The sequence below is a fragment of the Stegostoma tigrinum genome, chromosome 4 (assembly GCF_030684315.1).
Source record: "Stegostoma tigrinum isolate sSteTig4 chromosome 4, sSteTig4.hap1, whole genome shotgun sequence".
Classification (NCBI taxonomy): domain Eukaryota; kingdom Metazoa; phylum Chordata; class Chondrichthyes; order Orectolobiformes; family Stegostomatidae; genus Stegostoma; species Stegostoma tigrinum.
The window spans coordinates 76,893,267-76,918,248 of NC_081357.1; the positions used below are offsets into that span (position 1 = coordinate 76,893,267).

Consider the following 24,982-nt stretch of genomic DNA (forward strand, 5'->3'; position numbering starts at 1 on the left):
ATATCAAGTTCAAGTTATTTTAGAAGCTGTTACAACTGCTAACCTATAACTCCTAAAATCTTGTCAAACGTCTCCTCAAGCTCCTTGCATTCCATGTCCTCTCCATGCCAACTCCTGCACATATGTCACCAACATGACTCCTCATGCCATGTGCCACCGGCATATCTGGCAGATCACAGGTGCCATATGGAGATAAAAAGAAAGAAAAACTGACAATTTAACAGTGCGGTCTCTCTCTCTCTGTCTCTGTCTCTCATAAACACTTGGTATGCAAAGAACAATAGTTTCATTCTGAAGCTCTTAAGATTATAAACTTCCTCAGGTGTTGAACCTGTCAAAAAAGTGAATTTGACCGAGTGCGGCAGCAAGAAGTCCTGGCAAAACTACCGTAAATAAAGAATCAAGGGAAAAACTGTTTGCTGCCTGTAGTCATGCTTGGCAAAAGGGTTGTTCGAGGTCAGTCATCTCAGCTTCACCATATCCCCACAGGAGTTCCTCAGGGTAGTGTCCTAGGCCCAACTATCTACAGCTGATTCATCAATTACCTTCCCTCCATCATGAGGTCAGAGGAGGTGATACTCGTTAATGATTGCACAATGTTCAGCACCACTTCTCAGTAGTCCATGTTCAAATGCAGCAAGATATTGACAATATCAAGGCTGGTTGGGCAGATGTGTGGTAAGTAACATTCATAACATGCAAATGCCAGAAAATGACAATTTCTGACGAGAAAGAATCTAACCACTGCCCCTTTACATTCAATGGCATTTACGCAGCTGAATACCCCCCAACCCAGTAACAACGTCCTGGGGAGGGGGTTACCATTGACCAGAAACTGAACTTGACTAGCGTACAATTACTGTGGCAACAACCACAAGTCAGTGGCAGTGAGTAACTCATCTCCTGAATTCTCACATGACTACTACCCACAGGACTTAAGTCCGGAGTGTGATGTAATACTCTCTGCTTGACTGGATGAGTACAGTTCCAATAACAAATCAGGAATCTTGATTGTCATCCAGGACAAAACAGCCCACTTTATTGACATCACATCCACAAACACTTACTCCCTCCACAGTCAACCCACAGTTGCAGCAGTGTGTACTATCTATAAGATTGTGTGTAGCATCCGTAAGATCGAGAAACCATGGATCTGTGCCTGAAGAGTTTTGATTCAGCTGCTGGTGGTAGTGCAGCATCTGTTGTGGCTGTACAGGCCCACATAGGAGTGACAGTCTCGGTTGCAGCGGCTGCATTTGAAGACACTCTCCTCCAGTGTTGCCGTGTTGCTTTCTTTCCGCCGAGCACGCTTTTCCTCAGCGGCAAGCCTCAGTTTCTATTAGATACACTCCAGAAATTTACAAAGTGTCCATAACCAGCTCCTCCTAGACCTACAACCATTACCGTCCATAAGGACAAGGGTAGCAGACACAGGGGGACACCATAACCTTCACGATTCCCTTCAAGTCACTCACCAATATGTTTCCAATTCCATCAGTAACACTGGCAAAAGTTCTGTGGGTGTGTCTATGCCAAATGGATTGAAGTGGTTCATGAAGACAGCTCATCACCACCATCTTGAGGGTAAAATAAAGATAGATAATAAATGCAGGCCCAGCCAGCATTACCCTCTTCCCTTGAGTTGGAAATAAAAATAGGAAATAAATAATGAGTTGAACTTTAATTCAGTAACAACAAATATGACTTATTCTTAAATACACGCTTTCAGTTGACAATCAAAATGTGAACCCTTTCAAATTCTCCACTGAGATAATTGCTTCTGAAACTTCGTCAAGCATTCATAATAAATGGTCTAACGACAGCATTTGGGAAAAGTCAACAGAAATTTTTTTAAGCTGCAGAAACTGATAGTAATGTTTCTTTTGAAGTTACAACAAGTATCTGTTAATCAAAACTGCTCAGCAGCTTTCAGCTCAAAGTGACACATTCAGCCTTTTTTTGTCTTTCTTACTTCTAAAAAAAACTTGTTATTGAAATAAGTTCAGATCATGGCACTGAAACAGACCTCATCCACTCCTCAAGAGTGCTTTTGTGCATACTATACATTTGTGATTCCAATGCTTCACGTTCAGACCTTAGAACTACCAAAATGGGGGTCTCTATTTGAACTTACCACTCATTTCTGAGCTTGGGTTTCCTTCCAATGAAATTCTTGTCCCATTTCTTTCCCTAACAACAAGAAAATGGAATTTGTTGGAAATGAGGGTAGGACATCTGCTTCTTTCGTACTTCTCTGGATACAGCTTAACACCACAAAATGCCAGCTCTAATCTCGGTTACAAATGTATGAAAATTTCCATATCTGATATTTGATTTTAAAATTGCAGAATACCAATCATTGCTTAGAAGCAAAGTGATTTTTTTGCACAAGATAGTAATTGTGATTTCAACAGGGAAAAAATGTGCCTCATGCAATAAATTGAAAATGATTAGCAAAAGGATGAAAATCACAGCTTGCAGTTTATGATTCACAATGAAAATAATTTAGAAAAGGCGTGAGACTTGGTGACAGATAGTAAAAGCAGCATCATATGTTGGGTACTTCTGTACTAACACATGACCTGTCAGACAGCTGATCCTCAACAGTTCTTCTAATTGACGTTGAAGGAATAAATTATGCATTCCCAGAGCAACAGCTATGTCACCTAGCTGACATGAAAATGGAAACAGCTCTTTGTTTATTATCTCAGTTTGAAGGAACAGATTCTAATAAAGCTATGAAAGGCTTCTAGGAAATTGTGCCTATATGTGCCCATTAAGTTAACTAAATAGGCATATTTATTCATTTGTAGCATTTTGGATCAAATGACTTGTTCTAATTGCATTGTGTGCTCCTCACTTCGAGAGAAAAATAATCCAGAGATTAGAAACCAAATCAAAAATCCAAAATATACATGAAGCACAATATTATTTACAATATAGATTAATGACTTGAACAAGGAAAATAAATATACTCTATTTATATAGTTTGCAGATTCCCAGAAAAAGTGGGAAGGCAAGTGGCGAGGATCCACAGAGTCTGCAGAAGGATACAGACAGGTTAAGGGAGTGGGCAAATACATGGCACATGGAACATACTGCGGGAAAATGGAAAGTTTTACACTTTGACAGGAATATAGAGGAGCTAAATATTATTTAAACAGAGAAAGACTGCAGAAGGCTACAGAGTGGAGGAATTTGAAAATCAAGGTCCATAAATCACATAAAGCAGGTAATAGGGAAGGCAAATGTTGGCCTATATTTTGAAGGAAATGGGCTACACAAATAGGGAAATCTTCATAAAACTACATAAGATACCAGTTAGAGTGCACTTGGAATACTGTGAACTGTTTCAGTCCCTTATCTAACTGAGGATATATTGATTTTGGATATGTCCAAAGGTGGTTTGCTACGTTGATCCCAGGTGCAAAGGAGCTGTCTTATAAGAAGTTTAGGTTTGTACTTATCTGAATTCAGAAGAATAAGATGCAACCCTATTGAATCATCCAAAAACTTCATTGGTTAGTTGTGGAAAGGTCATTTTCCCTCGTGGGAGAGCTTAGTACAAGAAGGCGTAATCTTAGAATAAGGGGTCATGTCTTTAAGAGAGATGAAGGATTTTGCATTGTAGAGGGTCATGAATGTGAAATTCTTTACTGCAAAGCATTGTGGAGGCTGGGTCATTAAGTATACTCTGCGCTGAAATAAGCAGATTTTTAATTGGTAATGGAATAATGGGTTGAAGGGAAAAGGCAGGTAAGTAGATTTAAGGATTATCATAGAATCCCTACCGTGCAGAAAAAGGCCATTCTGGGGACATAGGAAGGTAAAATCAGACAGGGTCTGTAAGGAGTATAAAGAAAACAAGAGAGAATTCTAGCTGGGAATTAGGAGAGCAAGAAAGGGCCATGAAATGACCTTGGAAAGTTGGGTTAAAGAGAAGCCCAAAACATTAAAACAAGAGGATAACTAGGAGAAGGTAGGACCACTCAAGGATATAAAGGAGGAAACTTGTGTTTGGAGGTGGAATATGTGAGTGAAATTCAGTATTCACAAAAGAGAAGAATGTGGAGGATAGTGAGATTTGTGTAGAACATGTCAAAATGCTATGGCATTTTGAGATTGAGAAAGAAGTGGTGTTGGGTTTTTTGAAGAACATTAAGGTAGAAATGTTTCCATGGCTCGATGGTATCAATCCCAGATTATTGAGGGAGGCAAGATCTTTGTATCCTCATTGGCCACTTGAGAGAACCCAGAGGACTGGCGAGTAACTAATGTTGTTCCTCTTTCAAGAAGGGAAATAGGGGTAATCCCGGAAACTATAAGATTGGTGAGTCTCATATCAGTGGTCGGAAAGCTGGTGGACAGAATTCTTAGGGATAGGATTTACACACATTTGGAAAAGCATGGTCTAATTAGGGACTGACAACATGGCTGTGCGCAGGGCAGGTAATTTCTCACTAGCTTGACTGAATTTTTTGAGGAAGTGGCAAAGGTGATCAATGATGACAGAGCAATGGATGTTAGTAAGGATTTTGACAAGGTCCCTCATGGTAGGCTCATTCAGGAGACTAACATGCATGGGATCCATGGTGACTTGGCCACAGAGCTAGAATTGGCTTGCTTACAGAAGGCAGAGGATGGTGATGGAACAAATTTTAGGCAGGACGTCAGATTAGGGGTGTTCCTCAGGGATCCATACTGATACCTATTTGTTTGTGATATATAAAAATGACTTGGATGGAAATGTAAATGGGTGGGTTGGTAATATTGCAGACAATACGAAGATCTGTGGAGTTGTGGATAGTGTAGAAAGTTGTTAAAGGATATACATCAGTTGCGGATATGGGCAGAGAAATGGTGAATAGAGTTTAACCCCTGTAAGGGTGAAGTGCTGCGCTTGGGGAGATCAAATATTAAGGAGAAGTCTACAGTTAATGGCAGGGGTCTGAACAGCACTGATGTACAGATGGATCTTAGGATTTGAGTCCATAGCACCCAGCAAATGGCCACAGAATTAGATAGGGTGGTAAAGAAGGCATATGGCATGCTTGCCTTTATTGGTCAGGGAACTGAGTGCAAGAATCAGGATCTCATGTTGCAGCTTTATACGACTTTGGTTAGGCGAATATTGCATTCAATTCTGGTCACCACATTACAAGAAGGATGTGAAGGCTTTGGAAAAGGTGCAGAAGAGGCTTACCAGGATGCTGCCTGGTTTAGAGGGTATGAGCTATATGGGGAGGCCGGAAAAACTCTGGCTGTTTTCTTTGGAGCGTTGGAGGCTGAGGGGACAGACTTGATAGAAGGCTATAAAATTATGAGATGCATAGGTAGGGTTGACGTTTAGAATCTTCTTCCCAGCTTGAGATGTCTAAAACTAGGGCACATGCATTTAAGGTGAGAGGGGGAAAGTTCAAAGGAGATGTGAGCAGCAAGATTTTTGCGCAGACAGTGGTAGGAATGTAGAATGCGCTGCCAGGAATGGTCATGGATGTAGATATGACAGGGGTGTTTAACAGTCTTCTGGATAAGCACATTAATATACAAGGAATGGAGGGACATGAACCAAGGGCAGGCAGAAGGGATTAGTTTAATTTGGTGTCATGTTCGGCATAACATTGTGGGCAGAAGGAACTATTCCTGTACTGTATTGTTCTATGCTCTACGTTCAGCCCATCGAGTCCAAACTAACTCTCCGAACAGCATCTCACCCAGAGCCACCCGATCACTGTACACAGCATGGAATAGCTTACCAGTGGTAGTCATGGAAGCAGAGTCATTAGTGACATTTAAGCGACTGCTGGACATGCACATGGACAGCAGTGAATTGAGGGGAATGTAGGTTAGGTTATTTTTGGATTAGAATTATTCCACGGCACAACATTGTGGGCTGAAGGGCCTGTACTGTGCTGTACTTTTCTATGTTCTATGTTCTATATCATGGCCAACCCACCTAGCCTGCACATCTGTGGGACACCAAGGGGCAATTTAGCATGGCCAATCAACTTAACACATGCATCTTTGGACTGTGGGATGTGACCAGAGCATCCGGAGGAAATCCACACAGGCACGGAGAGAAAGGACAAACTCCACACAGTTACCCAAGGCTGGGACTGAACCTAGGTCCCTGGTGCTGTAAGCAGCAGGGCTAACCACTGTACCATCATGCCGCCCAATTAATCAACCACAAGCTCACTGTATGGCTGAATATACTCTATGGGCTTAATCTTCTGGTTCTGCTTCTACTTCTTGGCAATTGTAATAACTGCTGATGCTGGAATCAGAGATAATACAGCGTGGAGCTGGAGGAACACAGCTGGCAAGGCACCATCAGAGGAGCAGGAAAGTTGACGTTTTGGGTCAGGACCCTTAGATTAGATTCCCTACAGTGTGAGAACAGGCCCTTTGGCCCAACAATTCCACACCGCCCTTTGGAGCATCCCACCCAGACCCATCCCACTATAACCCACACACCCCTGAACACCACAGGCAATTTAGCATGGCCAATCCACCTAGCCTGCACATCTTTGCACTGTGGGAGGAAACCGGAGCACCTGGAGGAAACCCACGCAGACTCGGGGAGAACGTGCAAACTTCACACAGACAGTTACCCAAGGTTGGGATCGAAACTGGGTCCCTGGTGCTGTGCGGCTGCACTGCTAACCACTGAGCCACCGTGCCTTCAGACCCTTCTTCTGAAACGTCTGCTTTCTTGCTCCTCTGATACTGCCTGGCCTGCTGTGTTTGTCCAGCTCCACACTGCTTCTACATCTTGTGGTCTTAGGTGAAAGCAGGGAGATCAATACTAAGCATAAATTGTGCTACTTGGGCAGTGGATTATTTTTCATTTATAGCAGAAAAAGATACTTTTCCATTAATTTTGAAGTCTGAATTATTGCTACCTTCACAAACAAATTATTTTCAAGTATGCACAATGACAAGTGGTGGATTTGGAATTTTCTTGTGATACACGAGAAATGACTTTTTTCCAATATTTTCTTCATTCACTGTTGACTGACCAACAAAAACATTGCTATAAATTGGAGAATTTGACCTCAATCATTGATTGTGTGTTCCAAGGAAAGAGGGGCAAATCCATCTACAGTTCTTTGCTGACAACTGTGTTCTAATCACAAATGATTATGAAATTACAGTTTATCCTGCAGCAACTTCTGAAAACATTCTGGCATTGTGTAAAGATACAGAGCAAGATTGATAGCAAATAAGCAGGTGTCAATCAATTATACAGTAATGTGCACTTGTAACAAAAATATTGTTTAAGACATTGATATCTTTATGTCATCAAATCAGAACCATTTCAATTTTAGACATTTTAACTTGAGTCACCCACAGCGGGGAGTATTTTATTAGATATTCTTATGTTTAGATTGAAGTTGCAGATGTGTTGGATCAGTCATGAAGTGAAAACAGATGAAAGCTGCCTTCAAGATAAGGTTTCCTACTGAGAGCTCTAAGAATGAAAATATATGCGCAGTTGCTAGAAGAGGAAATGATTGCGATACTATCAGAAAAATATCACATTTAATTGTGTTATGTCATTGGTGCCCTGAACCTTGTCTCCTGGCATAATGTGAGTTGTCATTTGAAAATTTGAGAAGCACACTTTAAAAGGAAAGGATTGCAATACAAAGGGTGGGATAAAAGAAAAATTTGAAAGTTTAACCTGATGGTAATGATTATTCAGTATTAAACAAACAAAGAAACACTTATCCATAAGCCTTTTATATACAAATATAGGAAAGATCACAAACATGAGCACTATCAGTGACTTTAATTGCTGCCTCTTTCAGGACTTGCTTGACAATCGTCATTTAGGCATCTATATTGCTTCTGCTTATCTTTTGTGTAATATTTCACATCCCCCCACTCTTTTTTGATTCCTGCATGCTACCTCTTCCACAAAGAATATGAACAGAGCAAGATTAATCTGAGAATTATATTCTTCTTCTGAAGAGCTAAAATAGAAACCAAGCAAGAATGCGCAATGTGAAGATTTGCTGACATTTTCCCTTATTAAGACTAGATGTGAGGATGGGCATGTTTGGTGATGACCTACATACTGCTGCCACTGTTGAGAAAGCTTGTCATATTGCATGACAATCAACTTATTAAGAGTGGACTGGCGAGCTTCTCAACCTCTCAGTGGCCTTGATATTGGTGCCTTGGTTTTTAGGTGTTGGTAGTCAATCAGGCTTCAGAATCATGAAGACTATCTGTTGAGGTCCACACTCAGGTGCTCCAGGACTGCAAAGATAGCTTTGTTTCATTTTTGCTTCCTGCGGAATGGTCAGGCAGGTTAGAATCGCGTGCAGGAGTGTAACTTTAAGAAGCAAATCTCTTTCTCTAATCTTTCCTTTTGAATGCCCTCCAGGTTAGGGGAAAAGAAAAGAAATCACACCCAATCAGGCTGCCAACCAACTGAAATGATAAGATTTTATTTCTGATATTCATACTTTGATACATTTTATTCAGGCAAAAGGTTAATTCATTCTGGTTCAGGACTCATTGATGAACAAAAAGGGTCATCTGTGATTTAAAATTAATCGTTTGCTGCTGTATATTTGCATTAATGGCCATTCAGCTCTAGAGGTACAGGTACAATGTGACATAAAGAATATTAAATTGCTTTTCATAAAAGTCATCCTCCTAAAAATTGTACAATAACATATGCCACTGACATTTTATTAACAGAATAATATGACTAAAGCCATAACTTTCTTGTAAATTATTAAGTCCATCTCTTGAGAAGTTGGCTCTAGCACTATTTCTGATTGAACATCCCAATGTATATCATTGGGATGTTCAATCCCGTATGTCATTGATCCCTGTTACAAAACTCCCTTATATTATTATGTAATTTATGTGAACAACTTTAATTTCAGTTTTCTTTTGCATCAGTGACCCACAGTTTTGAAATACAGCCCTCTGAGATGGTGTAAAATGGCTGTTCATATGTTTTAGTGCTAATTTTCTGTAATGACTCTTGATTTCGTCATCTATACATGCTCACATTTCTGTTTAGACCACTGCACAGCTTATTTTTAAATGGGAATAGGATGAATTTAACACTTTAACCTGCTTAATTTCATTCAAATCAACACAGCTTGTATTTAAAAACTCCCTAAAACTAACAACTATTGTCAATTATTTTGTCAATGATTTGTAATACTATTACATAAAGCCATTGCCAGTATATAAACATTTCAATTTTTGTTGAGAGGAAATGAAATTTTAGAAATAATGCACTCTGCTATAAAATGACAAAGAATTGTTTCATGAAATGAAACATTGTAAACAATACTCAGCTGATAATGTTTTCCACCACTGGAGGGAGATTTTTATAACTTCTTTTACAAACTGATGGGCCAGAGATAATTTTGTCTCATAATAGTGTGAAATTCTTTCAGTACTATTCCAAAGGCAACAGGAAACTTTTTAATTTTAAATATGTTTGTGAGTCTGGGAGGATAACAAACAAAGAAATTCCATGTGAATGTGTGTTATGCCATTGACCCTCACATCAGTGATAGGGAAATTGTTGGAGAAGATTCTTAGGGACAGGATTTACTCACATAGAAAAGGGATAGTCAACATAGGTTTATGTAGGGGAGGTCTTGTTTCACAGACTTGTTTGAGATTTTTGAGGAAGTGACAGATGATTGATAAAGTAGGACAGTGGATGTTGTCTACATGGGTTTTATTAAAGCATTTGACAAGGTCCCTCTTTGTAAGTTAGTTCAGAAGATGCACTCGCAAAGGATCCATGGCAAATGTGTTATATCTTAATATAGTGCAAAGTCGCACAATTTTCCAACATAGTAAAACCAATCTTGTTTCTTTCCTATAAACATAGAAAATTTAAGCCAGAGTGGGCCATTCAGCCAACCAACTCTATTCAACGTGATCAAGTCTGTTCTTTCATTCCTAGTCTTGCTCTTTCCCCATACCACTTAACCACTTTAGTCTGTAGAAACCTATTCTATTTTTTTCTTTTTGTAGTTGTTTTTACACCTGGCTACTATCCACTTCTATTTTCATTCAGCTTATGTTTACTGTTGATGTGTTCTGTGCCTTGTGATACTTTGCTCTGTTTTGACAGCTTATTTGAAATCCTGTTTTCTCTTTTTATTGTTGTTTTGTTCCTTAAAGAGACTGATCCGCATATTTGTTACATCCTGAGCTCAGGACCAGCATATTCTTGTGAGGATGAAAGATAAGAATGATAAGATTCAGGACCATGGATGCCCTTGTCATATTGAAAGTTTACTCAAAAAGAAAAAGGAAGCATATGTAAGGTGTAGGAAAAAGAGATCAAACAAGGGTCTTGAGGAAGATAAAGAAAGTGGAAAAGAACATAATCAAGAAATTAGAAGGGTGAGAAGGGACCACAAAATATCCCTGGCAAGTAGGATTAAGAAGAATCCCGAGGCATTTTCTACATATATTCAGACAAGAGGTAATTGAAGAAAAAGTAGGTCCACTCCTTGACAAATTTGGGAATTTATATATGGTGCCAGAGGAAGTGGATGAGGTCTTTACTGAACACTTTGTATCAGTATTCACTAAGGAAAAGGACATGGACAATGGCGAGATCAGGGAGGGACATGTTAATACTCTGGGACTTGTTGATATTAAGGAGATGGTGGTGTTGGGTATCATGGAAAAAATTAAGGTAGTTATGTTCTCATGGCTTGATGGGATCTATACCAGAACACAAAGAGGCAAGGTAGGAGGTTGCTGAGACCTTGACAGAGATCTTTGTATCTTTTTGGCCACATGTGAGGTGTTCCTTTGCTTAAGGGCAACAGGGATAATCCAAGAAATTATAGGCCATTGAGCCTCACTTCAGTGGGAAGGAAGCTTTTGGAGAAGATTCTTAGGGACAAGATTTATTTGCATTTGGAAAAGAATGGGTTTCTTATGGATGGTCAGCATGGCTTTATGTGGGGTAGGTCTTGTTTCACAGACTTGACTTTTTTTTGAGTAAATGACAAAGATGATTGACAAGATAGGGCAGCAGACATTGTCCACATGGACTTTATTAAAGCATTTGATGAGGTCCTTCTCTGTAAACTGGTCTAGAAGATTAAGTCATGTGGGATCCATGGCAAATTGGATACAAAACTGGCGTGGTCATAGGAGATGAATGGTAGTTTTGGTGGGGGTGGGGGTGTTTTCTGTTTGGAGCTCTGTGACCAGTGGTGTTGCTCAAGAATCAGTGCTGGCCTCTAATGTTTGTTATATAAAATATATAGAATAATTTAGTTGAAAATGTAGGTGGACTGATTAATAAGTTTGTAGACATGATGAAAATTGGAGGAATCGAGGAATGGTCACTCGACCCAAGACATTAACTTCAGTTTCTCTCTGTAGATGCTGTCAAACACACTTTCCAGTAATTTGTGAGATAATGGGAACTGCAGATGCTGGAGAATCCAAGATAACATAATGTGAAGCTGGATGAACACAGCAGGGCAAGCAGCATCTCAGGAGCACAGATCTTCATCACCTGATGAAGGGTCTAGGCCCGAAACGTCAGCTTTTGTGCTCCTGATATGCTACTTGGCCTGCTGTGTTCATCCAGCTTCACACTTTGTTATTCCAGCAATTTCTGTTTTTGTTTGCGAAAATTGGGAGAGATGTAGATAGTGAGGAAGGCTACCAAAAGATACAGAAAGCTATAGATCTGTTGGAAAGGTGAGCACAGATATAGCAGATGGAGTTTATTCTGGACAAGTGTAAGATGATGCATTTTGGGAAGTCAAATACAAGAGAAAAGCACTTAGTTAGTGGCAGGAGCCTTAGAAGCACTGATTGACAGAAGATCTTGGAGTACAAGTCCATAGCTCTGCGAAAGTGGCAACACAAGTGAATAAGGTGATAAACAAGCCAATGGCATGTTTGCCTTTATCATTCAGGGCATTGAGAATAAAAGTTGACAAGTTTTGTTGCAGCTGTACCAGACTTAAGTAAGGCCACATTTGGTGTATTGAGTGCAGTTCTGGAGCCAGGAAGGATGTGGAGGCTCTGGAGAGGGTACGAAAGGCGTTTATCCAGGCGTTGGCTGGATTTGAGTATATTAGCTATAAGGAGGGGTTGGGCATACTTGGATTGTTTTCACTAGAGCATCACAGGCAGCGGGATGACCTGATAAAAGTATGTAAAGTAATAAGATGCAAAGATTGGATGGTTAGTCAGGGTCTTTTTTCCTGCGTTGGAAATTTCAGATATGAGGGGGCGTAAGATTACGGTCAGAGGGGATAAAATATAAGTGATTTGCAAAATAAGTTTTTTTTAAACACAGAAAATAGTAGGTGTGTGAAATGTCTTGTCAGGGTTAATGGTAGGAGCAGATACGTCAGCAAAGTTTAAGAGGCATTTAGACAGACAAATGAACAGACAGAGAATAAGTGATATTGACCATGTGCACCAAATGGGGTTAAGTTTTGAATGGCAACATAGTTGGCATAAACATGGTGGGCCAAAAGGCCTGTTCCTTTGCTGTGCTGATCTATGTTCTATGTTTAGATGAGTGCCGGAGGTAAACTGTGATTTGATGTGACCTCAGTAACCATGTGTGAGGGCTATTGTAGGATGTTGGAATCTGTTACACAGGTCTGTAGCTTTACCATCATATACGGTCTATCAATAAATGTTGTTTAACAATAATTTAGAAATCTGATCTGAGCTTGTCTGAAGACCTGAACAACCCACTATTAAACATTTCCTCAGTCATTGTCCTCTTTCCATCTGAAAACAATATGGTTTAATAAAAGTAATACACAAATTTTAAATTATTCCATGGGGGACATAATTTTGACAACGTTTCAGAAATAATTGCTTGGCCGGGGATTTCTTTTTCTTTGAAACCTCACCTTTGTATTTGTGGAAATGACAGGAAGTACAAGTAAATCCCTACATCTGTAGTTATGGTTCCTGCTGCTCCTGCAACTCAGCAGGCAACAAAATATTTGGTGAGACACAGAATGTTACTCCCTAAAAGTAAACAGACTCATTTGATGAAACTCAGTTTGCAATTACGTTACTGAGCCACATGACATCTTTCATTCAGGGACATCTATGAGTAGACAATGACCAACTCCAATTAGACCCCAGGACCTGGAACGTGTTCCATTCCTCACCACATCTGCCTTCTGCAAGGGCCATTCCCTTCGTCCCTCCTTCGTTCATGCCACACTACCCACCAACCACTCCAACCTGCCCGGTACCTTCCCCTGTAACGATAAAAGATGCAACACCACCTCCCTCACCTCCAAACAGGGCCTTAAATAGTCCTTCCAAGTGAGACAGAGCTTCTCCTGCATCTCCTCCAACCTACTCTATTGCATTCAATGTTCCCATGTGATCTTCTCTACATTGGTGAGACCAAATGTAGACTAAGTGACTATTTCGCCAAGCATTTTCGTCTGGCCCGTCCTGACCAACCTAACCTCCTGGTCACCACCCATTCCAAGTCACCGTCCCATTCATCCGCCAACATGTCCGGCCTCCTCCAGTGTCACAGTGATTCGCAACACAAATTTGAATAACAACAACTTATCTTCAGTCTGGGCACACTATAGCCTGGTAGACTCAACATTTGAGTTCTCCAATTTCAAATAACTTTCCCACCCGTCCCCTGGCTCCCCTTCCAGTCCCACCTCTTCCCTTCCATTTCACCTTCTGACCTTCCCTTTCAGCCACTAACCGGATTCAACCCTCGCATTGACCAACCAGGTCGTACCAACTATCAGTGTCCCCCTATCACCGCCATTCCACCTCTACCCATCTCTTAATTTACAGCTCCCCCTACCCCCACATCGGGTCCTGAATAAGTGTTATACCCAAAACAGTGACTGCTTCTTACCTCTAGGTGCTGCCTGGATGCTGTGTTCTTCCAGCCTCCTGTTTGTCTACCTTGGATCCCAGCATCTCCAGTTTTTTTTTTGTCTCTGACATCCATGAAGAGTCTATTTTGGAATGGTACCATTGCTACCACATTCTAAAGGTTAATTAAAAAGCAGCTTGGCCATCCCATAAAAAAAACAAAATAAATTTGGTTTTGTTGTACTATATGAGGGATTCTTAATCCCTGCTGTAAAAACAGTGGAGAGTTGTGTGTTTTATTGTGGATCCCTTTGCAATTCATTGGTTGTAAAACAGTTTTAGGCATTCGGAGGTTGTGAAAGGTGTTACTTAAGCAACTATTTCTTTACTTAAACTGGCTAATGATTACCTGGGCATCCTTTGTACAGAGAGTGTTCACACAAGTAAGTGAAATGGAATAAGTGTCCCAACTCCTGCCATTTTCCACTGGAGGCACAGCTGAATAGATGGACTGAACGTGTGAATTTTTAGGTTTAGATTATGCGGTTCATCTGTGAGGTAGCAATTTTGAGGGATACCCATAAAGTTGTAATCAATTTCTATTTTTATAACATTTTTAATATAATAAAACTTTAATGACAAATTCGACACCCAGGCACATAAAGAGTTGGCAGATCAGATTGTCAAAAACTAGTTTAACGTATGTTTAAAGAATGTCTTAAAAGGGGATAGAAGGTAGTGAGGCAGAGGTGTACAAGGCAGAAATTCCCGTGTTAAAGGCCAAAGCAACAGAAGGCACAGCCACCAATGGTACAGTGATTAAAACTGGGGACGGTAAGAGTTCAAAAATCATACAGAATTGCGGAATTCAAGAAGTTTACAGATACAAGGGAGGGTATGGTCAGGGAATGATTTGAAATAAGGACAAGGATTTAAAAGGAAGCTATTTCTCGATTAGAATCTAATGAAATGAAGTGATAATAGCTAAATGGGACTTGGTGGGAATAAGTACAAGTGATAAAGTAATTGATGACCTTGTGTTTACACAGAGGGTAAGACGTGGGAGAACTACTTGCAATATGTTGATAAAGTCTAGTCTAGAGGTAAAAATGGCATGAATGAAGATTTCCCCAACAGATGAATTGAGGATAGGGTGAAGTTGGTGATGATACATAAGTGAAATTGAGTAGGCTTAGGGATAGACAACCAGCATGCCCTGAGTGGAGTGGGGATGTCCAGCAGACTGGAGGCCCGAGTTGAGCGGGGACGGCTGTTGGACTGGGAACCGGTGGGGCAGTCAGCAGCTTGATCAGACCATGTGTGGAAGCCTCCTGCATTGATCTACTGCAGGCCCTTGATTGGAAGACTGTGATGTTTATCGTTTTAACTTTAGTTCTTATTTGTCTAAATTACATAATGAATAACTGTAAGGTAATGGAACTTTTTAAAATCTCTCTATCTTGTACCTAAGATTTGTACCTAACTGCTTTTTTAGGTATTGTAAACTTTTCACTGCATTCCTGTGCTTCTGTGCTGGAGTACACACGACAATAAACTTAATTCTAAATTGGTGCACGGCACCAGAGGTAACAGAGTGAGAACAAAAACTAAGTATTAGTCCAAACATCTAGGACTCTCCTATGGAAGGTCAAAGAGGCCTGCAAGTTTCTAATTCTCTCTATACAGTGGTCTTAGGGATCATCATGGAGATCTTTCGCTTAAAAGGGCAACACAGTGGCTCAGTAGTTAGCGCCGCTGCCTCACAGCTCCAGGGACCCGGGTTTGATTCCACCCTAAGGCAACTGTCTGTGTGGAGTTTACACATCCTCCCCATGTCTGCGTGGGTTTCCTCTGAGTGCTCCGGTTTCCTTCCACAGTCCAAAGATGTGTAGACTGGGTGGATTGGCCATGCTAAGTTTCCCATAGTGTTCAGGGATGTGTAAATTAGGTAGGTTATCGGGAGATGGATCTGGGTGGGATGCTCTTGAGGGTCAATGTGAACTTGTTGGGCCGAAGGGCCTGTTTCCACACAATAGGTGTTCTATGATCTTCTGGATGTCATTTCTTCTACGTGCCAGGCCAAGCAAGGAATAAGACTCTGCTAAAACAGCTTCTGAAACATGCATATAATCTAAACCTAAAAATTCACACATGTTCAGTCCATCTGTTCATCTGTGCCTCCAGTTACACTGCCCACTTAAAAATAACCTCCAGTATTTTTGTGGCAGTATTATTCTGACCCATTTATTGGAGGATGTAAATTATCCACATGTTGATCATTAAATAAGATGTTTGGTGATGAAAAATTAAAAGCAGCAATGGAGACAAAAAAAAGTGACATAACTAGTTCTGCCAGCATATATTTTAAAGGATAACGTCAAATACTGTTTCGGGAGAGATATTTTGTAACAGTGCTTCAAGTAACGTGACACAGATTTAGGTAGATTTTCCCCAGCGCGAATGGTGCCACAGGCCTTGAGTTATTTCTTATTGATATCAGAAAAGAGGGACATATAGCTCATGCAGGTGCACTCCCTAGTGGTGCTTGCCCCAGAGAATCCATGGAGTCTGCTAGGAACCAAGCAAATTGGTCCTATGCAAATACATTTCTCCTCGTTAGACTCTAACATGAATGAATATTGTGAGTTTGCATTAAAATGCACATCTCTCTGCGGGTATCAGGCAGTAATAACTACAACCAGTGTCAAAAGTGGAAATTTTTGCCTTTCATTTTTCTGCACAATTGAAACAATCGGCTCACAGGTATTTGCTGTTTTCAGTGAAAGTTCTACATTTTCTTATCTCACACAACCATTCCCAAGAACCTTTTCTTTGACATGGAAACTCAACATATATATTTCCCTGTGAGGATTATGAATAAGAACTAAATGACTTAATGCCTCTACAATATTTCTCTGAAAGGCTTACAGTAATTTTGGACCAGGCTCCTCACTATAATGTGCACTGTGTCAAGAGGTAAGAATTCCTATGGACACTATCACCCTGATTTTAACTTTCTGTGCATGACAAACACAAATCAGGCTTTTGATCAGGCTCCTTCAAATGCAGGTGAGGCCTACTTAACAACTCAAAACCATGGCTTGTTGATACGATTTGTATTGCTGAAGTAGAAGGGAGACAGATCTGAGGCAAAGGGTGTTGTGCTGCTGGTAATTATTTGAGATCAGCTGCTCATGGGCATGGAAGAGGACTTCTTAGCCATTTTCCTGACAAAGAAATCTTGACCTCCTCCATCCATAATGTCCCCATTACCTTCATTCTCAATGGTAGCCTCAGTAATTGTGCTTCCCACTCAACTACGATCAAAGCACAGAGTCTTCAGCCTTCACTGAATGCCAGAATTCATCCATTAGTGTCCCTGACTGCTACAGCATACTGTTGTCAAATGTGCTCCTGAACATTTATCTGGCACTCAATCCGGTAAGCTGCTGGTTGCAAGATTGAATCAAATTTTTAAAAAATTAGACCCTCTCATTGTCAGACACTCTGGATTTCTCAAAATCCACACATTCTCCCCAGCACTCTTCCTGGTAATATTCAATCAAACATATAGTGGGATTGTCACTGAATGTGCAAAGATTGCTTCTTTATAATACAAGCTATAGAAACTGTATGTGCAATCTGTTGTAACCTGAAATGCAGGGATAATTTTTAACTTCTGCACAATATGGATTTTAAGAATATTGTGCTACCTGTTGAATCTAAAAAGGTTCAAATCATTTTCATGCTCAAGCCTCATCATCATAATTCTATTATTCTAGAATCTAAGTTAACGCTCCCTCTTGAAGTGAGTTGGAGATGCGGATGGGAGTGACCATGTGATAAAGTGAGTTGGAGACCCTGTAGTTCTCCCATCTTCACTTTGATCAAGTTCAGAGATGTCACTTAAGGGCCAATTAACCGTTTTAACCAGCCTGCCCTGCTGATAACTCACCCAGTGGCAGATAAGGTACTTGCTATTTGGAGAGGCTACCTATCAGCCTAACTGGCTAGCCAGTATTCAGAAGACGGTGGGAAGGAAAGTAGGCACAAAGTCCCTCCCCTTGCCTTGGTGTTGAACCCCATTTTATTGGCCTGGCAAATTGCCTCCCTGTGAACCCCACCCTGCCCACAATTTTCTCTTTCTGTGGGACCACTGGCAACCCACAAGGTGGCTCTCACTGTATCGCTGGCCTTTATCCCTATTGGTTCTGATGGTACCAGAGTTATGGGCTCTGATTACGGCAAAATTACTGCCTTGCTTGGACGTTAATTGCATGGGTGGCCATTTGCTGTCCAGCAAATGCCCAATTTGAATTAAATGAAGTTGGGTGTCTCAGAGTAAAGCATTCTGGGGCTCGCACTGGTTCTTCAAATATGGCTGGGACCTTTGCTCCTTGTGTCATAAACCCAGAGCTGATTTCAGAAAAACATCAATTAACATTGTCTTCTCATTCATTGCTCAAATTAGTTGCAATGGATTTTTCAATTACTACATTATTTCAAACCTATTCCTGTTAATATGCGTGTAGCCATTCTCTGGCCATAGTTAAATGATCTTATCATTGACAACAAGCAATATCATACATTTAATCAGAATATTAAGAAGTTTCATAACTAATCCATTAAAGAACATTGTGAAAATAACTTAGTTTGGTGAACTCATATCTAATCATTTTTCACTTCAAAGCGCCATGACTTTATTCAATGAAATCTAAACTACATGGTATGATAGAATGTTGGTGAGTTAATACATTGTTGTCTGTATAGAGCATAGAACATAAAACAATACAGTGCAGAACAGGCCCTTCGGCCCTTGATGTTGCGCCGACCTGTGAACTAATCTAAGCCCCTCCTCCGACACTATCCCATCATCATCCATATGCTTATTCAAGGACTATTTAAATACCCCTAATGTGGCTGAGTTAACTACATTGGCAGACAGAGGATTCCACGCCCTTACCACTCTCTGAGTAAAGAGTCTGCCTTTGACATCTGTCTTAAATCTATCACCCCTCAATTTGTAGCTATGCCCCCTTGTACAAGCTGAAGTCATCATCCTCAGAAAAAGACTCTTACAGTCCACCCTATCTAATCCTCTGATCATCTTGCATGTCTCTATTAAATCCCCTCTCAGCCTCCTTCTCTCCAATGAGAACAGATCCAAGTCCCTCAGCCTTTCTTCATAGGGCCTGCGCTCCAGTCCAGGCAACATCCTGGTAAATCTCCTCTGCACCTTTTCCAATGCTTCCACATCCTTGCTGTAATGGGGCGATCAGAACTGCACACAATATTCCAAATGAGGCCGCACTAGCGTTTTGTACAGTTGCAGCATGACATCATGGCTCCGGAACTCAATCCCTCTACCAATAAAACCTAACACACCATAAGCCTTCTTAACAGTACTATCAACCTAGGTGGCTGATCTATGTACACGAACACCAAGATCCCTCTTCACATCCATATTCTTCAAGTTTTTAAGTTCAATACAAAAATTAGGTTTTTCCAGTTAATGGTTCCACCAAGGGTTTTTGCTCAATTTGCCACACATTATATAGAATAAATTAGTATGTCAAAGAATGAACAGATCCAGAATCAGGGACTACAACGTCATATCTAGAAGGTAGGAAATCCATAAAGTTTAGCCTCAGCAAAGAGAGCAGTGGAAACATAAAAGGATGACTGGGTGTTTGCATTTCCAAGGCTATGATGGTAAACGTAGGACCATCAGAGGAGCTATATAAAGGAAGAAGGTGCTAATTGTTAGTTTTATCACAAATATGCTTTAATCCACAATGGTCCTCTCTAGTTACCCATTTGTGTTTTTTTTTTAAAATTAGCTGTGGGTGAGAATTATCCTACTGGGTCTACTTGATGACTTCATAATAATTCTTCCAAGTTATTTTTGAACCGAGTCATGCAATAATTCTACAGTTCCTGCAAGACCAAAAGATGAAAATCAGTATTGCTCAGAATGAAAGAGCAACGCTAGCTATAGTCAACAGTCATTAATTTTGGTTTAAATAAATCAACAAAGACAAACTATGCATGAATAAGTAACTTAGTTGGCGGAAAGATAACTGCCAAAAATAGGGGCTACTCACCTGCCCACATGATCAAGACAGTCACAATAATAATCATCTCTCCTGTCTGCAAAGGTAAGTTCATCTCCTGGACTGTTGGGTCATCTGCAGTCAAAAAAAAAAATCTCAAATTCCAGTGAGCAAGGCTAACAACTAATGGATTTCAACACACTGAATAATTGAACACATCAGTAAAAAAAGAACATCCTTAGAAAATTCAATACCAGTCTTAAACTTTGGGGCCTCAAAAGGCTTCGTTAAACCTTTCACGGAGTGAATAATTCAAATCCAACCATGTGCAGGTATCCAAACATATACTTGGAGCTGGAAATAATTTATACATGGTATTTTATGCCTGACAGATAGCCATTTCTAAATCTGCATCTGTAACTCACAATCCAATATCAAAATCAAGTTCAAAACATGCAATGAGGTCTTCTATCTCAACTATATTACTTCATCAAAAAGTTCCAATTTACAACAGTCACTTTAGGGACAAAGTTAGCTTTTAAAACCAAAATAGATTAGAAACAATCCAAATGTAAGCTAATTATTTCAATGGTGCAAGCAAACTTGAAATTTTCCACTTTTGATATATTTGCCGGAATAGCAGATTTGTACCTGAAACATTTTGTTGGCTATGCCTACAAACCCACCTTTTTAATTCTAGAAACACTGGTGCTGAGAAAATTTGTTCACTCCCTTGTACCCCTGATCAACAGTATTTTCAATTTATCCCTCAATGATGAAAATTTGCCCTAAAACTTGTTTATCGATATTAATTTATCAAAAGGAACTATATTCAAAACTCAAATAGTTTAATTCTGGAATTCTCACTTTATTAAAATAATATCTCATCATGTCTGACTTTGTCTTAGGATCTTTGGGGACTACATTTTGAGATTAAAGGACATTGTTCCATTTCTAAAGGCTCTACTGGTAAACATAGGATCATTAGGGGGGGCCATCTAAGGAAGGCAATGCAAATTATTAGTTATATCACTGACATGACCCTATCTACAATGGTCCTTTCTAGTTACCTATTGAATTTTCTTTAGTAGCTGTAGGCCAGAATTATCCTAAAGGGGCTCCTTTGATAACTTCACAGTAATTCTTCCTAATTATTTTATTCCCTTAACAAAAAATAATTCCTTCTGAATTTTCACTATAGAATCATTAAAAAAACTTTTGACATTTATCAGCAATATTTAAATACTAATCTGTTTTTGAAAATGATTTCTTAAAAATAACCTGTGTCAATTTGATTTATTCATCAATTTCTTGCTTTGATTACCAAATATTAATATGCATTCCAACACATATTAAAAGTCAGAGAAGATTATCAGGCAGTTCAAAACCTACTCTGTTCAAATTTAGCGTATTATATGCACCATTTACCATCCTACATTCCCTGTAACTTCCTGAAGCACCAAAAAAAGAGAGAAAGTAACTTGTGTGTCATCCCACCCCCTTGACCTGTCTGGCCTCCCTGGGCTGACCTATCCACTCCTTGCTTCCCCCCTACACTCACCTTTACTGGCTCCATCCCCGCATCATTGACTTGTCTGTCTCCTCTCCGTCTATCTTCTCCTTTGTCCATCTTCAATCCACTCCCCCTCTCTCCCCATTTATTTCAGAACCCCCTTTTCCTCTCTCATTTCTGAGGAAGGGTCTAGGCCCGAAATGTCAGCCTTCCTACTCTTATGATGCTGCTTGGCCTGCTGTGTTCATCCAGCTCTACACCTTGTTATCTCTATTATCAAAGTAACTTGTGGATGATTTGAGAAAAAAATTCTTCTCTGTAAGTCAATCAAGAAAAGATCCAATGAACTATTTGAATCTATCACACCTTCTAATCACAGCTAATGAGCCAATTTACTTTCTACAGCACATTCTGCAATAGTACTGAAGACTTGTGCTTTAGAACTTGCCACTCCCCTAGCCAAGCTGTTCCAATACAGCTTTGATTTGATGGCAGATTCTTCGCTTGCGAAGATCAGTTGGGAAGAGATTTATCAGCGATTGCGTTGGCACAACCATTGGTGGCTGTAGAGTCCTATCCTGGACCTGCAGATCCTGGGGCAGTGCGGGCAGGGGAATGCTCCGGACAGCGGGGCTTGAGATGAGGGCTCCTTCCTGCGTTTCCGTCTGTCCTCTGCAGCTGCTCTCCTCGAATATTCGAACTGCTCCTTCACCGTCGTAATTTTCTTCCGCCATGTGTCCCTGTCAGAGGCCAGCATTTGCTATTCCGTTGAGGCGATGCCGGCCTGAGACAGCTGTTGCTTCAGTTGGTCCTTGTAGCGCTTGCATGGGGCACCGCGGTTTCTTTTGCCGTTGCAGAGTTCCCGAAGAACACTGTCTTGGGTATTCTGGTGCTGTCCATCCATGATACGTGACCCGACCATTGAAGTTGCTTCAGGAGAAGGGTCGCTTCGATGCTGGAGAGCCGGGCCTTTTCTAGCACTTCGTTGTTAGAGACACGGTCCTGCCAGGTGATGCCCAATATAGAGCGCAGGCAACGTTGGTGGAATCGTTCCAGCAGCCACATCTGTTTCCGATACAGAACTCAGGCCTCGGAGCCATAGAGCAGCGTGGTGATGACCGCGGCCTTGTAAACCTGGATTCTTGTCGACATGCTTATCGAGTGGTTTCCCCATACATGCTTCCGCAGTCGCCCGAAAGTGCTACTTGCTTTCGCAAGGCGATTGTCGACATGTCTTGTGATTGTAGCATCATTGGTGATTATGCTTCCCAGGTACGTGAGGTGTTCGACCATGTTGAGGGGGTGGCCGTCGATCGAGATTCGAGGTGGGTTGTATGCGATGCATGGTGGCTTCTGGTACAGGATCTCCGTCTTCTTCAGACTGATCGTTAGCCCAAAAGCCTTTGCAGCTTCGGAGAAGCGCGCCACTGCAGTCTGTAGCGCATCTTCTGTGTGTGTGAGTAGGGCGCAGTCGTCCGCATACAGCAGCTCCATGATGGGCTCCCGCGTTGTCTTTGTGCGAGCGAGGAAGCGACGCAGATTGAAGATATTGCCATCCGGGTGGAAGTGAATGTAGATGCTGTTCATGATGCCCTCCTTCGCTTCCTGCAGCATCATGTTGAAGAAGATGGCGAAGAGCGTTGGTGCCAAGACACAGCCCTGCTGCACGCCATTGCTGATGGGCAATGGGTGTGATAGGTCACCGTTGTATTTCACCTTGCCGCTCTGACCTTCATGAAGTTGCTGTAGGATGGTTAAGAACTTAGGACGGCATCCGAGCTTCCCCAGGATTTTCCATAGACCGTCGCGGCTGACAGTATCGAAGGCTTTGGTGAGGTCAATGAATGCCGCATACAGTCCAACGTTCTGCTCACGGCATTTCTCCTGAAGTTGGCATAGTGCGAAGATCATGTCGGATGTGCCTCTGTTCGCTCTAAAACCACATTGACCTTCTGTCAGGTTGTCTTCCGCAATGGTGGGGATCAGTCTGTCCAAGAGGATTCTGGAGAGAATCTTCCTGGCCGTAAACAGCAGAGTGACACCTCTGTAGTTCAAACAGTTCGATTTATCACCCTTGTTCTTATACAGGGAGACTATCACAGAGTCATGTAGATCAGCTGGCACCTCACCTTGTTCCCAACAGAGTGCAAATAGGTTGGTGAGTTCGTTCAGGAGCGAAGCTCCTCCTAATTTGTATACTTCTGCAGGGATTCCGTCGATACCGGGGGCTTTGTGGAGTTTCAGCTTAGAGATGGCGGATTGAACCTCATCCGGCGTTGGTGGACGGTCAAGTTCAGATCTGATGTCCTGCTGTGGGATTCTCTCGATGGCCTCTGTTTGTACTTGGCGATTGTCCGCGAAGAGGTTCTCATAGTGTTCTGTCCATCGCTCCATAATGGCTTCTTTGTCAGTAATCAAACTGGCACCATCTGCAGAGCGCAAAGGGGCCTGAGGTTGGCGGGTTGGTCCATACATCGTGCGCAGAGACTCATAAAAAGCTTTGGTGTTGCCAGTGTCTGCATACTGCTGTGTTTGTTCTGCCAGTTTTGACCACCAGTTGTTTTGCATCGTTCTGAGGTTGGCTTGCAGGGTACTGCATGCAGCTCTGTATTCTGCTTTGGCTGTTTTGTCGTCAGATCTGGAGAGCAAGGTCTGATGGGAAGAGCGTTTCTTCTGGAGGAGAGTCTGTATCTCAGTGTCATTTTCGTCAAACCAGTTCAGTACAGCTACAACACTAGTATCTACCCGGCAATGAGAAAAATTGCGCAAGTGTGTCCTGTGCACAAAAAGCAGGACAAATCCAACCCCAGCCAATTACCGGCCCATCAATCAACTCTCAATCTTCAGTAAAGTGATGGGAGGCGTCATGGAGAGTGCTATCAAGCAGCACCTGCTCAGCAATAACCACTCAGTGATGATCAGTTTGGGTTCCGCCAGAGCCATTCAGCTCCTGACCTCATCACTGCCTTGGTTCCAGCATGGACAAAAGAGCTGAATTCCAGAGGTGAGGTGAGAGTGACAGCCCTTGACGTCCAGCCTTCATTTGACTGAGTGTGGCATCAAGGAGTCCTAGTAAAGCTGGAATCAATGGGTATCGGGGGCAAATTCTGCAGTGGTTGGAGTCATACCTGACAAATAGGAAGACGGGCATAGTTGTTGGAGATCAATCATCTCAGCTCTATGACATCTCTGCAGGACTTCCTCAGGGTAGTGTCCTTGGCCCAACCATCTTCGGCTGCTTCATCAATAACTTTCCCTCCATCATAAGGTTAGCAATGGAGATGTTTGCTGATGATTGCACAATGTTCAGCACCATTCATGACTCCTCAGATACTGAAGCCGTCTGTGTTCAAATGCAACGAGATCTGGACAATATTCAGGCTCGGGCTGACAAGTGGTAAATGACTTTTGCGCCACACAAATGCCAGGCTATGCCCATCACCAATAAAAGACAATCTAACACCACCTCTTGACTCTCAATGGTGTTACCATCACCAAATCCCGCACTACCAATCACTATCAGTGACTACATGAGCAGGTCAGAGGCAAGGAATACCGTGGCAAG

The 24,982-nt window shown here is 41.4% G+C and overlaps 1 protein-coding gene across 4 annotated transcripts in view; it reads right to left on the minus strand.

Annotated features, from left to right (window-relative positions):
- fndc4a (fibronectin type III domain containing 4a) overlaps positions 1-24,982 on the minus strand; it is a 236,708-nt gene that overhangs the window by 44,356 nt on the left and 167,370 nt on the right. For all 4 annotated transcript variants that reach the window (XR_007247574.2, XR_007247575.2, XM_048531147.2 and 1 more), the window contains exon 4: positions 19,956-20,039. Coding sequence is in view for 2 of the 4 variants with exons in the window: in XM_048531147.2 (XP_048387104.1) it covers positions 19,956-20,039 (84 nt within the window). In the remaining 2 variants the exon portion in view is untranslated. The remainder of the gene's footprint in view (positions 1-19,955; positions 20,040-24,982) is intronic.